General features: G+C 38.5%; 1 protein-coding gene across 11 annotated transcripts in view; it reads right to left on the bottom strand.

Moving 5' to 3' along the window:
- PSPC1 (paraspeckle component 1) overlaps positions 1-14088 on the bottom strand; it is a 61754-nt gene extending 47666 nt beyond the window's left edge. For 10 of the 11 annotated variants that reach the window (XR_004355068.1, XR_004355067.1, XR_004355070.1 and 7 more), the window contains exons 1-6: positions 13589-14088; positions 11720-12021; positions 9485-9580; positions 8266-8462; positions 3097-3181; positions 2079-2187 (exon numbers count right to left, since the gene is read on the bottom strand). Coding sequence is in view for 7 of the 11 variants with exons in the window: in XM_032678047.1 (XP_032533938.1) it covers positions 2079-2187; positions 3097-3181; positions 8266-8462; positions 9485-9580; positions 11720-12021; positions 13589-13975 (1176 nt within the window). In the remaining 4 variants the exon portion in view is untranslated. The remainder of the gene's footprint in view (positions 1-2078; positions 2188-3096; positions 3182-8265; positions 8463-9484; positions 9581-11719; positions 12022-13588) is intronic. The other variant, XM_032678043.1, reaches the window with a different exon arrangement.
- Positions 14089-16019: the final 1931 nt, after the last annotated feature.

Here is a 16019-nt window from a genome sequence, read left to right as displayed (position 1 = left end):
CTTTCAGTAGGGCTGTTACTGCACAGCTACAAATATATATTCTAGCAGTGCATAATTACTTCCAGATGAACCCTACACAGTGGGGAGGCTACATTCTTCCAAACCATTCTTCCACCTTTGCCTTTCCCCTTCAAAAAAATTCAATGTATAGAAGTCATAAAAATTGTGCACAGTGATTGAAGTGCTTTCCATTCAAACCACTCCTCTTTCCTTCTTACCCTACATTTTTGCCAAGCCCAGCAAAGCAACTCGGAATAGTTTCTATTTACACAGAGTTTGGAATTTAAAAACGTAGATAAGCAATGAGGATGGCCAAACTGTGGCAAGCAATTCAAGCACAGAGACTAAATAACATTTTCTCAAGACAGATATAAGAAGAAAAGCAGTTAGGGTTGTGGTGGCCAACGTTATCTCGTTTTCCCCAGCGCTCCAAGCTGCAGAATATAGGCACAACTTCCTGACAGCAATGGAATCTGCAGGAGCTACTGCTATCCCAAGCCTGTGGGTTGGCTTCCCAGCCTCCTGCTGGTGCAGTTCTCTGCAGCGAGAAGCACGGGCCTCACACAACAGGCACAGGAGGATTTTGACAGGTAGCTTACAGGGTCAGAAAGTCAGGTGACCCTAAAAGATGCTACATTAAGATATTAAGGTGAAATGAAATTTCACATTTGGCAGTACAGAAGTCACAATCAGTAAGTACTATTTCTAAATTACATCAGGCAACTGCTATATGCTATTTACCAAAGTCTGTTTAATAATATTTGGAACACACTAAAGGACAGTATGAGCTTTGAACTCCTGGTCTTCATCAGCCCGAAAAAAAGACATGTTGAAAGCAATTTTCTTTTACAGTGTGAGCACTTACAGAAATAAAAGACTAACTGCTTTCTGATCCAAGTCCCTCAAAACACCAAGTGAAAAATCAACTGATAGCTGTTAGTAAAATCAAAAGAACTATTTTGCTTTCTCCCAATCTTTACTCAAAACACTAAGTGGCAGAGGATGGGAAAAATGTCCTGCCAAGAGCAGAAAATCATTTATTTTCTAGCATCTCTTAGGATGTCTCAGAACATATGTAATAAATTCCTTGCAACCACAAAGAAAATTTTATGGTATAGAACGTAAAATAGGTATTTCTTCCACAAAAACAGAAAGTAGCTGAGAAATCAGCAGTTCATTTTTGATTCATGCATCAAGTTGTATCTGTGAAGGGGAGCAAATTTCCCTCCTGCAGACTACAGTTGTTATAATAACATAAAAGAGCATTGTGTGAATCGCTTATTCATTGCTTCCTCACTAAAAATAGCTGTAACAGTAAAAGATATCCTACTCATATGAAACTAAAGCATTTGCAACACAGGTTGCATTCATTTAACTGATTTGGTTGGTAGAGAGAGCCATATTCCTTTACCAAAATAGATCATCACGAAAACTTAGAAGCTGACTCCTCTGATACCACCATTTTGCTAGTCCTGCAGAGGCAGAGCATATCTAAATTACTAATATAAATAATGTAGAAATTATAGAAGAGGACAATTTTTCCCCACCTTAATAATCTTTCAGTCTCCTTTAAGTAAAGATTTTTATATTTTCTTCATCTAGTTTTACAGTAGGGTCAAAAAGAAGAGTGATTTTAGGCTCCACATGAAATTAACACTGCCCATTTTGTTTCTAGAGTATATTATTCTTAAGGTGAGCATAAACCAAAAAAAGCAATTCAAACAAGCTTAACACCAAGAACTGGTTTCAAATTTAAACCTTCAAGTAGACTAAGGCACCTCCTCAGGGAAACATCATTGATTCCCATCCCCTTTCCCAAATAAAAAAAAGACAAATTATCTAAACACCTTAAGGTAACTGAAGTGTTACATCACCAGCTTGTAGGAAAAATAACAGTGATGTCATCATACAAGAGAATAACTACACTACTGAATATGCACCACTTCTCTCAGGAGAATGACGGAATTCTAAATTAAAAACAGTCAACAAGAAGATGGCAGTTCAATAGCTAATACAACAAATAATACAATAAAAAAATTATTTTGCAATTTGGACTTTCATCATAGATTTTGACTTACATTGTCCATGAAATTTGGCTTAAATCCTCCTTCCTGCTGACGCCGTAATTCCTCCTGTTCCCTCTGACGTAGCATCTCTTCTTCACGACGTCTATGTTCCTCTTCATGTCTAGAATATTTTTCAAAAATTATGGCAACTTAGTATCTTCACCTCTTCAGTCTGGTACTCAGTCTCAGGACATAAGATCAAGCGTATAAACAAAACTGGTCATTACTTATTTTTTTATACAGTGTAAGGCACTAATCTACTCCACTTGATGAGTTGCAAAGTATTTTTAAATTTTTTTAAACTGGAATCCAGGTAATTGCAATACCAGTATATACTATGTAGTCTTTTAGGTACATACTGGTAAGCAGGTTAAAACTTTTTAACAAAGCACTATGCATTAAAACATTTCAATACTGCCAACACATACATTTTTAACTCTGAGTTTGTGTTGTTCTTTTTTCTTAACATTTATTGTGATATTTAACACAAAAAGTATAAACTTAATCAGCATGATGATACTATGTCTAATTTCTTAAATTTTAGCAGAGACATGAAAACCAATACTTGCAATATACCAGAACATAAAGTGAAATCACCCTCCAAAATCCCATGTCCTACTATAAAATTGCAATGCTACAGTTCTATATGCAGATCCCCTGCCCATAAATCTTAGAAGCATGTTCACATCTATCACAGCTATGCTGCAGTGACAAGGTTAAAATAAATATGAAACAAAAAAACTATGTTAAACATTTCTACACTATTTAGAAATCTCAGAAATTTACAGCAGAACTAGTAGAGCTGATACAAATGAAAAAATTCAAGGAAAACTTGAAACCATTCTTTTACAATAGCATTATATTAACATTATCAGAAACAGCACATATTATGCTTTTGAAAAGCAAATTTTTAGCAGCAGAAACACTTCTATTTGGTATCAGTAGCAAGCTCGACAAGCTGAAGTATCTAAATTCACACAGGCCTACAGCAGCTGCATGCCACACTTTTGCACAGTAGAAGACAAAATACCTCAATTGTATCTGCTTGCGTTTTTGAAGTTCTTGATTTCGAAGTTCTTCCAAACGCCTCAATTCTTCCTGACGACGCATGAGATCTACCGGGATTAAAAGTGCATTTAAATATAAAAGCTGTCAATTAATAGTGTGGCAACATAAAAATTGTTATTATTGTAGGGTTACAGTTATAACATTCAAATTTTAAACAAATTCATCAATGCATTTAACTCATTTCTTCCCATAAAGCTATGAAAAAACACACTGGATCTATGGCTCACAAAGGCAGAAAGGTACAGGACGGGCAAAGCCTCCACAGCAGGTTATGACAACAGAAATTTGAGGTCCTCAAAGAAAAGGAGAAAAACCTCACAATCCCTTAAATCACATCCTGGTTTTACATCTGGGGCAGGGCATCAATGTTCTCACAATGCCGTATACTGCTAAAGTCATACTACCAAGTATGAAGTACACCACACCTAGTACACTACTAGTACAATATATATGGACTTATACTCTCCACTATCTATTGCAGACCACTATGACGGCACACATCAAAAAAAAGAGTTATATGAATTTCTGTGCATGAAATTCAAACCTCCATGGAGATTTATCACATGACTCTATAGCAACTTAGAAATTACTCATATTTAGACCCCACCAGAAAGGAAGAGCCATAGCCTCTTTAGAAGCACTTAAAATGCTCTTAAATAGCAGGGCACAATTCATAGTTATTACTTTTGCTGACCAGTCATATTATTGATTCCCGCCTGGAAATTTATCCTTTCTTCAATGAATACTAATTCTACCTTTTGTTAGGAAGCAGTTCTTTGTCTTTTCTATCTTCAGAGTACATTGGCCACAAGACATTATTTATAGACACCACCAGGAACATTCCACCCATACAAACTATTATATGCCTTTTATGCTTTAGTTCAACTGTTCTGCACATTTCTCTATGTGTTTCTTCGCTATACTAATTAAATCATCTTTCTAGCTATGCAAATCACTTTCCTCAAAATTGCATCAACATAAATTATTATAACTTAAAATTTTACTTTGATATCCCAAAACTACAATGACCAGTATATTTTTGCCCAAATATCATGTATTTGTTTTCATTTCTAACAAAGTTTATCAGATTTTTACTCTCACAACATCCTTATTGACATTAGAAGTCTTTTCTCAAGCACATTTTGCAGGATTGCTTTTCCAGTCTCTTCTGCAAAATTAACACATTTCACACTTGAACAGAATATGACTACTTAGAAGATTCGCTCAAATCACAAAGTCTGAGGTCCACTTCTTTCCAACAGTACTTGCCATAAAATGCCTGGCCACTGTTATCCTGATACTTCAGGAATGTCACAAGCACACTATTTTTCCTCTTAAATAACCTTCAGAATATTTCAGAGTGCAAGTGTACTCTTCTTTTAAAATGAACCTTTAGGTTGCTTCAGGGTATTAGAGATTAAGAACTGACCCACTCTATACTCAACACTGTCCACTGCGGGAAAAGATGTTTCCTTTTCAGTTCTTTGTTCTTTCAATTTTACATAGCATTCCCTATTTCTCGTGCACACTGGCACAGGATTTCCTACCTTCTCTCCATAAGTAATTGCTACAAATTTATCATTTACTGCCCTTTGCTCTTAAGGTGTAGCACACTACCTTTCCCACTGTTCTCTTAATTTTTTTCCATTGTATATTGCCTTTGCTGAAATTGTTAGTATTGTAAAGTTCAACATAGCAATTCATGATTCAGTAGCATTTGACAACAGCAGAATCTTGGCACAAAGCCTTACGAGCCAAGGGAAAATACTGATATACAGGTTTGGGCTGTGCACAAGAGCCATTCGTATTAAAAGCTCTGCAATTATGGTAATTCTTTACTGACATATGTTGGACACGGGCTCTTTCTCTGAACTGAAAAAATCTGCAGTAAGCCAACTGTGGAAAAAAACCCAAAAAGCCTCTGCACTTTCTTGTGCTTCTAAAAGGACAACATCTTCATTTTATCCTCACCCTTCCACATAGCAGATGGAAGAAGGTAAAAGTGTACTCTCACCTCAGAAGTTAATCCTACAAGTTGGAATACCAACTCTACAAAGACTTTTAAGCAGTTTTAGCTGCTGATTTTTCAGGCTCTAAAAATGGAAAATAAATGCCAAGCCTCCACTAATTGATATAAAAATTAAGCTTCTGCTTAAATTCAGTCACGCTTCCCAATATTTTCATAATCTATTTAACCATCATTATGAGAGAATATTTATAAAAACTTGACACATACACAGTATGCAGACCAGAAATATCATGTAATTTACTTACATATGGAAACACGTATTCTGCTTTACAATTTACTTCTGACTCAGTCTGTCAAAACATGACACTTAAAAGTGAAAAATTACACATATCAAAAGAATGAAATCTACCTTCAGTATTAATACCACACCACAAAAATCTGAGTACTTAAAGCAACACATTCTAGAGTTCAAGTCCTACTAACTCTCATAAAGCAGTTTCTACAAAACCTTCACTTGCGGGAGTATATGGACCAGTAAGCTCATCCTTTCATCTTCTTTTTAGCTCCTACATAATTAAAATATTGCATTTCATATTTTATAATAACTAATGCATCTTTAATCTGACTTGGTGCATCAGGTATACAAAAATATTAATTCTACGTTCCAATGCCTTAGAAGTTTCATTGTATCTTTCTTAAAAACCCTGTGATGCAATCTCATTAATAAAATTAATATTCTCAGCATGGCATAAACTTAGACCCACAGACACTGTTTAGACCAATAACATTTAGAGGCAGCTAATCTCTAAAAAAAAAAAAAAAAAAAAAACACCACAACCTTATTTTCATACATACTGAAGCTGGAGAATTGAGTTTAAAACAGAAGGAATACTTACTAACCCCTAAATCTTGGAAAACATCTGCAGGTGAATCAGCAGAAATCTAATTAGTTGAACAAAATTCCAAGTTATCTGGTACCAAGAAAGTACTCTGCTAACTGAACTGTGAGAGGAAAAAAAAAAATCTTCCTACCACACTAACAGAAAGCACATTTCCTCACTGGAATATTAGCACCAAATGCATTTATGTTCTAGTGGCTCTTTAATGGGAGCAGTAATTCTCTTCCTTTTCCATATAAAAGCAGGGCTTAATAGATATTCCAAAAGAGGAATATCTTTTCCTTCACACTGTACTTAAAAGAAACCCCAGTATCTACAAAACACATCTAAACTGTTTTCCCATGTTTTACCATCAAGACCTTTTCTATCTTAATAAATAGGCTACTGTCATATTGTCTCACTCAACATAATTAAGGTATGATAATTTAAGAAAAAGTAATCCCCAATCTTGCCCTCAAACACAGGCAACAGGTGAATGAATTCTGAGAAAATATAAGAGCATGAGTTCTAGAACTGGACCATTAACACTGTTAAATATTAGCAATTAGGTAAGTCAATGGTAAACTTATCCAACCTGTATCTTCAGCATTGAACCATCTTAGGAATATCCATCACATATACACACAGAATTAAAAATATATGTCTAATTGAAAAGGGAGGGCTGTATGGTGTATTATAGGCATTGCTGTTATATCCTATTAACGTGCACATTCCTCACCTGTGAGATACACCTATGCTTACACACAAACTAAATACTTTAACATTTTTTCTTAGAAAGTAAACCAGGAAACAACATGACAGTTGTCATTTCAGGTGCTGTAAAACAGTTTACGATGTTACTACGCTCTGTATTAGATCATATAAACATATATGCTTTATATGTTATTATATATATAAATTATGTTTTTAGTAATTATGCTCTGTATAAGACCTTATAAAAACAGCTTCACACTGAAAGCATTTGTGCCTAGTCAAGAAAAAAAGGCTAAATAAACTTTTTCCTAATGTCAACTTTCAGTTGCAGTAGTTTTAAAAATACCATATAAAAATGAAGTACGTTCCTTTAAAACTCCTTCCCAGTTATGAAAATGTTTTAAAGCTTATTTTAGAAGACTTTGCATTTACATGCAATATATTCAAGCATTTAGGTTCTCTAATTCCACCAGTCTAGTAGTGACTAACCTAGTCTACCTCATATACTTTCAATGTTGCCTCCAAGTAAGCAGGAAAAAAATTAAAAGAAACCAGTCCCACACAGGGAGGTCATACTGTTGACAAAAATGTCCCTTTTTAAGTGTAAGCTTTAAGTAAAGCCAAGTAACTGCAGCAAACAACTTCTGCCAGTTAATTGGGTTTAGGTTTCAAAATGCATCCACTACTTAGAATCTCATCAAGTTCACATCACTTCAAAATGACAAGGCATTCTTATTCAGTCTATCAAACTACTTGTTGTACTGTCTTATGATCTAACACTCTTAGGGATAAGAATTTTTTTAGGCAGCCATGATCTCCCTTTAGATTTAAAAAACAAAAACCTTTAGTACTTGCCCCGCTACTGTTCTCTCTGCCCAAGAAACACAAGTTTCACCCTGCTCCATTAGTAAAGATAAGACTTGAAAGGAATTGCTAAAGAACTTTTTGCCCCCAACTACGAAAGACAAGATGTTCAAATAATTACAAAAAAAGAGATACATAATCTTAAAATTTGAACAACAAAAGAAATTCACGGCAACTGTGTGCTATTTTGAGTTGTTACATACATATAATACTAGGCACATATCAGACTTCTCAGCAGGGTTTCAAAGGAAAAAAAAAGTAACATTAGCTACTGGAACATTTACTATCATACTAGAGGTGTACAAAACAGCTACAAGTACAAGTTATCATTTTATTTTTTCCTGCACATGACCGGCAAATAGTACTCAGTCCTATCTAGTACCATAAGGAACATCAAAAGTGGAAAATAATCTTTACTGATGAGTGTGAGAGTGATGAGTGTCAATTATTTTACACGAACTATGTAACTACCCAAATTTAAGTGAAGAAAACAGACCTAGACAATTGCCCCTTTCTCAGTTTCTTAATTCATTTCTGCAAATCATTGAGGAATATGTGTAAGGAGAAATATTACCTACTTTTTCTCAGTTAAATGCATTTCATTAAATAGTGGTTGGCAAAAGCATAACATACAGCACGATATGCTACACAAAAAAAAAAATCTGTGACAAAACAAATTTAATACTAGTAGGTTATCCAATATTACCTTGCCTCATCAGCATTAACTGATGCTCATGCCTAGCTGCTTCCATTTCTGCCTCTAGTTTCTCTTTGGCTTCTCTAATGTTCCTGTCAACCTGTTCACGCTGTTGCTTTTCCATCTCATCAAGAGCCTTCCACCGTGAAGCATACTCAAACTCAAATGTTCCAGGTTGAGCAAAACGTGGAGGTTGTTCTCTTTCCCTAATAAAAATTTTGCAGTTAAAATGTACAGAAGGACACGTTTAAATCAACAGCTGCAACAGCCAGAGAATGTATAAACAATAACTTCAAGTGCAGATCTGACCTTACATCAACCTGTCAGATTCCAAACCAGACAAAGCTTAATTCAGCTGTTAAGTCAAGTAACAAAGTAACAGACAGTTTTCCAAAAATTGTCCAATAAAGATCTGTCCAATTTATTTAAGATAAAAATTCATATTTACATCAGTACGAAATACTAAGGTACAACACCAGATTAACTGTGTTCAGCCTTCTAAAGCAAGCAGTCAATTCATAAAACCAGTTATTTAGATAACTATAAAAGATTACTAGACAGCTCAGAATATTAACCAGAATCTGTACACATTAAAAGGTGTCAACATTTTATTTCCTGTTCTAACACTAATACTGTACCTAACAGTCACAAATTTTTAGGAAGTGGTATTCTACAGCCTTACCAGAATAAACATTTTAGTTTCAAGCAACATGATTTTTAATGGCAAATTACAATACTAAAAATTTTCAGATTAGGTGACTTCTCTACCTCATGATCAAGACTCACTTTTTCATGTCATGCTCAAAGTTTTATCTGAACTGTGGAAGCTGCAAAGACATACCATCCACTGAGTTTGCAAACAGTTAAGGGACTGTTCAGAGAACATAAAAATCTGTGGGTACACAAATCTCTGCAGGATTAGACCACACCCCTAATCCATAAAAGACTACAGCTTGTCTGGCAACAGGCTCCCACTGACTGCAGTGCAGGCCAAGAATCTCTCTACTTTAAAAAACACACAGAATGTAAAACCAACAAGCCAAATCAGAATTTTACTATGATCAGAAAATTCCGGGAAGGCCCTGTTTAATCCTTTGACACAAAACAGCATGACATACAACACAGTACTTCCTGTTACTCAAACCCAAAAATAAAAATCTGTGTATATTTATCAAGGTAACTAAGTACATAAATCATGTTTTATAAAATAAAGCTAATCACAACTTACTTGTGGTACTGTTGTGTTTTTTGCATTAGCTTCTCTGGGAGTCCATCTTCATCATCAAATTGCTCCATTGGTTCTACAACAACAGGTCGAGGTGTTCTGGAAAACATTTCCAATTTAATAACGGAATCATAGATCAAGCAGTTACAGTTATTTTAGAGTTTTGAGGAAACATTCCAGAAAGCTAATACGTACTCTATAATTCCTGTATCTTGCCTTAAATCATAGAATTTCAATGAATCCCGATTTTAAGAATTACCTTTGAAAATAATTGTTTCTATGCTCAAAACCAGCTGTTCAGCCCAGAAACCACAACTTACTTGACATAGTTCTGTTTGCTATGAAGGAAAGGTTTTTTAAAATATCAAAACCATCTACCAACAATTACAACATTTAGGAAGGAACTACCTTTTTGTTTCTATCAGTGAGGCAACACAGGGGCCATGATTATACTGAGAAAGCCTCAAATTCAAAACAGAATAACACAACCTAATTTGATATTTCTCCAGACTTTTAGAACTTATTACTGCAAGTTTCTCTATAATTGAAAACACCTTGGTAATTTGGCATTAATATTCCAGTGATAATTAAAAAGACATTTCTGCTTAAGTTATTTAAAACCCATTCTCTGAACAACCATACACTCACAAATCAGAATCCTAATTTATCTTTGAAAATCAAGTCCTTGAAATGTAGTAACTAGAGGCAAGTACAAGCCAGTACTGCCAGAGATAGCAGTATAAGAATCCTGAACTGTGTAAAAAACTCTCTGCATCAGTCCTGGGAGTAGAGCCTACAAAACATACTTTAAACCGCTAGAAACACTATTTACAAAACACCAGCACTCATTTATTATGTTCCACACCTTTATTTCACCTTGCAGATCATCGCCCACCACTCGGTGCATCAAGTCTAGATTAAAAAGATGAGAATTCATCTTTTTAATCACAGGGCACAACTCAGCAACTGTTTCTTCTGATGCTATCTGCATGGCAATTGATGACAGTTCTGCTTTTTAAACGCAACTGAACTGTGGCACTAACAAGTTATGATTCAAAACAATTTTAAATCTAGAGATCGTTGTTTCAGATGTCTAGTTTTGATACATTTAACCCACGAATTTAAAGATTTTCTTCTCATCAGGCAAAGAGTTTTCAGCTAATAAATGTGATTTAGACTCGGAAGCAAAACTTAAAAATATCATGGCACCAGATTCATGCTAATTATCTTTGCAACTGTGCTTTAGGGAACATGTCAGCCACCTAAGCAAGACAAAGATCAAGTGCTTTTTATTCACCGAGGCCACAGTTGGATGGTAAATTCAACTAATCTGTCCAGCTGGTAAAACAAGACTACTACCCCTCATATCCTGGCTTCTTCCCCCTGCCAAATCTCTCATGCCAAAAATAACACTCATGTAACACTGGAATAGATTAGTTCCCTTGTTTGGCTCACCACGCTTCCATTCAAATACTAATGCCAAGAAAACCCAGGGGATAAGAACAAATTGCTGGCACCTCCTGATAACAGTAAAGACCTATTCAGAATAAATTTACTATGTAGCAACCAAATCAGCTCAGTGGCACACAAGATTTATGAGATTATCACAAGAAATAGGAGTTCCAGACCCCTTACCCACCTGCAATCTCCTTCTGATAACATTTTCTCCTGCACCCGACATTAGCAAGCACCACCATGTGTTTAAACAGACCAAAAAGAGCCCAAGAAAAACTGAATGCTTTTCTGTTGTTTTAGCAAGCACAAGAGGCTTACAGAAATATCATGAAGTTCTCAAGCAGATAAAAAAAATCAACAGCACAGCCAAGGCAAAAAAAGAACTACATGTTCCCCAATTCAATGGCAGCAAGTTTCCAGACTGTGAAAGCACAGTCTTGTTTTCCCAAATGAGAATCAGAAAAATAAAAATTAAAAAAACCCTATGACTATTCATCGTTTCAAATAGTCTTTCAGAAAGCATTTGAAAATGTCACCTGTGAATGTGGTGAAGTACAGCACTGAACAACTCTCTTCAGTGCTTACAGAAATAAGAGATGTAAGAGAAGTTCTGCAATTTGTAAATTTGCTTGCCCTAGAAATAGAAGTTTTCCAGAGATTATTGTTATAAACCTCGGCAGAACCTCAGTCTTCTTAAGAACTAGGAAATGCCCATGAATGCAGCTTTTGTTCACGTCAGAAAGATACACTCACACAAATTCAAACAAAAGCCAGGGAACTTACGTTGTTAGCAAGAATGCCCCATCACTGCATCTTTCTAGAGCTTTTCGTGCTGGAGGTTTTGCTGCAAACTCTACGAAACCTTTTCCTGTAGCTCTGCCACGATCATCTACTACAACAACCGCTCTTTCCACTGGCCCGAATTGAGAGAATGCTTGTTCCAGCAGCTCATTAGAAACCACAGGTGAAAGATTCTTGACAGTTAAGGCAGCTCCGTGTGTAGCAAATCGAATTCGAAGTGGTCTGCTCTTCAAAATAGTACCATCAAGTTCTGCCTTCGCTATTTCAGCCAGGGTCCTAGATTCCTTTATCAAGATATAAAATATTTCACAGATTTTATTTTCAAAGACAACAGATGCCACTTTCATGTGTCCCCCCTCAAGAAGCAGCAAAGTTGCTTTCTTTGACTTGACCACAGTAGCATCAGGGTCATTCAACCTTTTCCCCCACCAATCAAAAAAAAAAAAATCACCGAAGTTCCTGTGCTTTGATTGAAAAAAAAAAAAAAAGGCACCTGTCATCCCCTATGATTTATTCTAAAAAATGACACACACACTAATCTTTGTTGCACATTTGAGGACTTAACAAATTTCCATTACGACAGTGCTGCCTCATAAAGGCTTTGAGTAGAGTTGAAAACTTGATGCTTTTTCATATTTACCTACTCAGATGTTTATATTCTGCATTCCTAACTCCACATAGCAGGAACAGTATTTTCTAAGACTACACTACAGCACCTAAGGTGTTTTGGTTTGGCTTCTTGTTTTGCTTTTTCATAAGTGAAAATATCACACTTGCTCTCAATGGATGTCCAATTCAAATTTCATCGACAAATGATGAAATCACCTTCTTTGCTCATATCTTCTCACATTTACAGGCTTTCTGCACCCACATCCATGAGACAGCGTGCATGAAAAACTTCTTTTTTTCCTCACTTCACCGAGTTTGATACCTGCAATCCCTTAAAGAAATTATTCTTAAGATCTTTCTCCACAGTTCAACTGAGTAGGTAAGCTAATACATATATATATATAAACGTTTCCTGAACATAATGGAAAAGGGAAGTTCACATAAAAGCTCTATCTAATCTATATTACATACAAAACTGAATAATAGCATGTAAATACATCACACTTCCTCCAAAAAATTGCTATTTCAGGCTAGGGAACTCTCAGGGTAAAAGATGTATGGCAGAATGCCACAAGCATTGAAAGATGACAACTAAAAAGAAAAAAAATTGCTAGCCAGTAAAATATATGAAAAAAATCATATTTAGAGACACCCAAGGAACTCTAAACCTATTCTGTGAATGATATAAATAGGTGCATTCTAGACACGGCAGTCATGAAAACCAATACTGCATATTAAATTGCCATTTAAATACAATATCATAAACTTTCCGGATGATTCCTTTTTTTGCATGCTCAACTCGAGCACGTTTGATCAAATACTGTATTACCCCTAAAAATCCACTCTTATCTGGGCACAAGTAATTTAAACAAACCAAGGCCCCCCATCCTTTGCAATTCCGTGATTGTATGTTCTCTTTTCACGATGTGTGAGCAGCGGTATTTCGAAACAATTCTGCCCAGCGCCGACGGGTGAGGCGGGGTCCGAAACGCCAGGGGCCGGGAGGGCTACTCAGAACGCAAGGCTTTGGCTTGCATGTAACAGGGGAGGGGGGAGAAAGAAGAGGAGGGGGAGGGACCAGCGCTAGCAGCGAGCAGAGAGAATGGGAGGCAGACAGTGCCATTTTTTTACACCCGCCGAAAAGGAAGGGAAGGGGACGGGGGGCAATGGACCGAAGCGTCCCGCTTGCAGAGGCAGCCCCTGGGTCACGGGGCAGCCACAGGGGCTCGCCCGGCTCCTCACCAGGCGGATGAAGCCGAAGCCACGGTCCCGATTGATGAAGACCTCGCTGGGCTCCCCGTAGCGCTCGAAGAGGCGCTTGAAATCCTCCTCGGTGATATCCGTAGGCAGATTCCCCACGAACAGCCGGCAGCGCTGAGTGTAGCTCTTCTCTCCAGGTTTGAGAAAGCTCTTGATATCGATGGTGAAGCCACCCTCCTGCTCCTCATCTCCGCCACCTTCTTTGCTCGGCGCCAGCGCCATGGCCGCCGCCGCCTCACTCTCCGTTTCTAGGCCCCGCAATCCTTTCAGGTTGCCGCCGCCGCCGCCGCCACCCCCCACCATGCCCAGCGGCGCCGCTGGGGAGCTATTCTCGATCCGCACTTGTTTCAAGTTCCTATTCGCGGCCATATCCGCTCCTTCCTCGCCGGTTCTCGCTCGGGTGACGCGGATCCCAGCTCTGCAGCCGCCGCCTCCGACCCCCGGACGATTCAAAATGGCGCCGCCGCCAGCCCCGGCGAGTTGTAACGTCCTCGCAGAAGCCCCGCCCAGAGGCAGCGCTCCCGCTCGCGGCCGTGGCTGCGCCGTGGCTGCGCCGCTGCCGCCTACGGCTCACGGCGTTCCGGCTTTGGCTCCGCAGAGGCAAGAGTGTGGCAGCGGCTGCGCTGCCTGAGGGTGATAACCCGCCCGGAGGTTCCCTCGGTGCGTGACTCGCCCGCACGGAGAGCAGACGCAGAGGGCAGGGGTGACACGAGAGACGCTGAGGCGGCTGGAGGGACAGCCCTGGGAATCACAGAATTACGGAATCACTTAGGTTGGAAAACACCTCTGAGATCGTCGAGTCCAACCTCTTACCGAACACCAACATGCCAACTAGACCATGACACTAAGTGCACGTCCAGTCTTTTCTTAAACACCTCCAGGAACGATGACTCCACCACATCCCTGAGCAGTCCATTCCAGTGTCTAATCGTCCTTTCTGTGAAGAAATTCCTCCTAATGTCCAAACTAAACCCCCCCAGCACAGCTTAAGATTCTGTTCTCTCATCCTGTCATTAGTTGCATGGGAGAAGAGACTGACTCTCACCCGGCTACAGACTCCTTTCAGGTAGTCATAGAGAACAATAAGGTCACTCCTCAGTCTCCTTTTTCTCCAGGCTAAACACCCCTACCTCCCTCAGCTGCTCCTTCTAGGACATGCACTCCAGAGTCTTCACCAGCTCTGTTGCTCTCCTCTGGACATCCTCCAGCACCTCAATGTCTTTCTTGTAGTGAGAAGCTCAAAACTGGACACAAGACTCAAGGTGTGGCTTCACCAGTGCCAAGTACAGGGGGACAATCACTTCTCTAGTCCTGCTGGCCACACTATTTCTGATGCAGGGCAGGAAGGACCACCCGGGCACTGCGGTGGAGCATGGGAGGACCTGCAGATGGACAGGACAGGAAAAATGTACACTGAGGCAGATGTAGGAGACAAATCTCAGTGAAGAGAGGCCTTGTTATGTCTGCTGCTTCTGGAACAACTTCTTACAGGGCAACAGCTTTCATTATAAAGGGGGTGACTTTCTTCTGAGAGGTGTGAAGCCAAACGTATCCTTCCTTGGGCACCCCTTCTTGTAGCAAAGACTACATATATCTCTCATTTGCAGCACAAGACTATAGTTTGCTCTCCTGCTCACCTGCGAGATGCCCAGTTGCCTGGTTTGATCTGTGTGCTTCAAACAGTAGTTCAATGGGAGCATAGTTTCATCAGACAAAGAGCTCATTAGTTTGTTAGCTGCCTCATAGAAAGCCTGATAATCCATTCTTGGCTCAGTAATTGCTAACATAGTTGCATAAGCACTTTAGGTGTCCATGTAGCACTGCATCACATAGGGGAACTCCTGGACAGTACAGCAAGACTTAAGGAGAAAATAACCATATTATTTGTTTCATTAGTACAATGATAGCACTGAAAAAGTCCAAATCGTCTCATGATGTTAATAGTTACTTCAGCTAGTGCATGGCATATACTGTTCTTTGGAGAAACCAATATTAAGCATGATATTCAAGAACAAGTTAATTCTACAATGGGCATGAATCTGTTGCTCAGGGGTTTCCTTGTCTATTGGGGAATATTTCAGTTCCTCTGTCTTGTTTTTCCATTTGAGGTACAAAAAAGATCTCAGTTCTTTTCCTCCTGTCTCTAATCTTGTACCAGGACCCTGAGAAAAACAAGTTCCCAGCTTTATCAGCCCACCTCTTCCTGAAGCAGACTCACAGATGTAGGACATCAAGCTAAACCTAGATTTAAAGCTCTGAAAATCAGTAGAGGAAGAATATCTACTCATAGCAAAGGCAGGAAGTCAGGCAGTATAGGAACATGAGGGAGGTATTAAAGTCCCTAAAGCTTAATCATCTTGACTGACCAAAGAGGTATGGTTTGTGATATATTTAGGATTCAATAACAAGTGTT

The sequence above is a fragment of the Chiroxiphia lanceolata genome, chromosome 2, assembly GCF_009829145.1.
Source record: "Chiroxiphia lanceolata isolate bChiLan1 chromosome 2, bChiLan1.pri, whole genome shotgun sequence".
Taxonomy (NCBI): Eukaryota; Metazoa; Chordata; class Aves; order Passeriformes; family Pipridae; genus Chiroxiphia; species Chiroxiphia lanceolata.
This window is presented reverse-complemented; position numbering and strand designations above follow the sequence as displayed.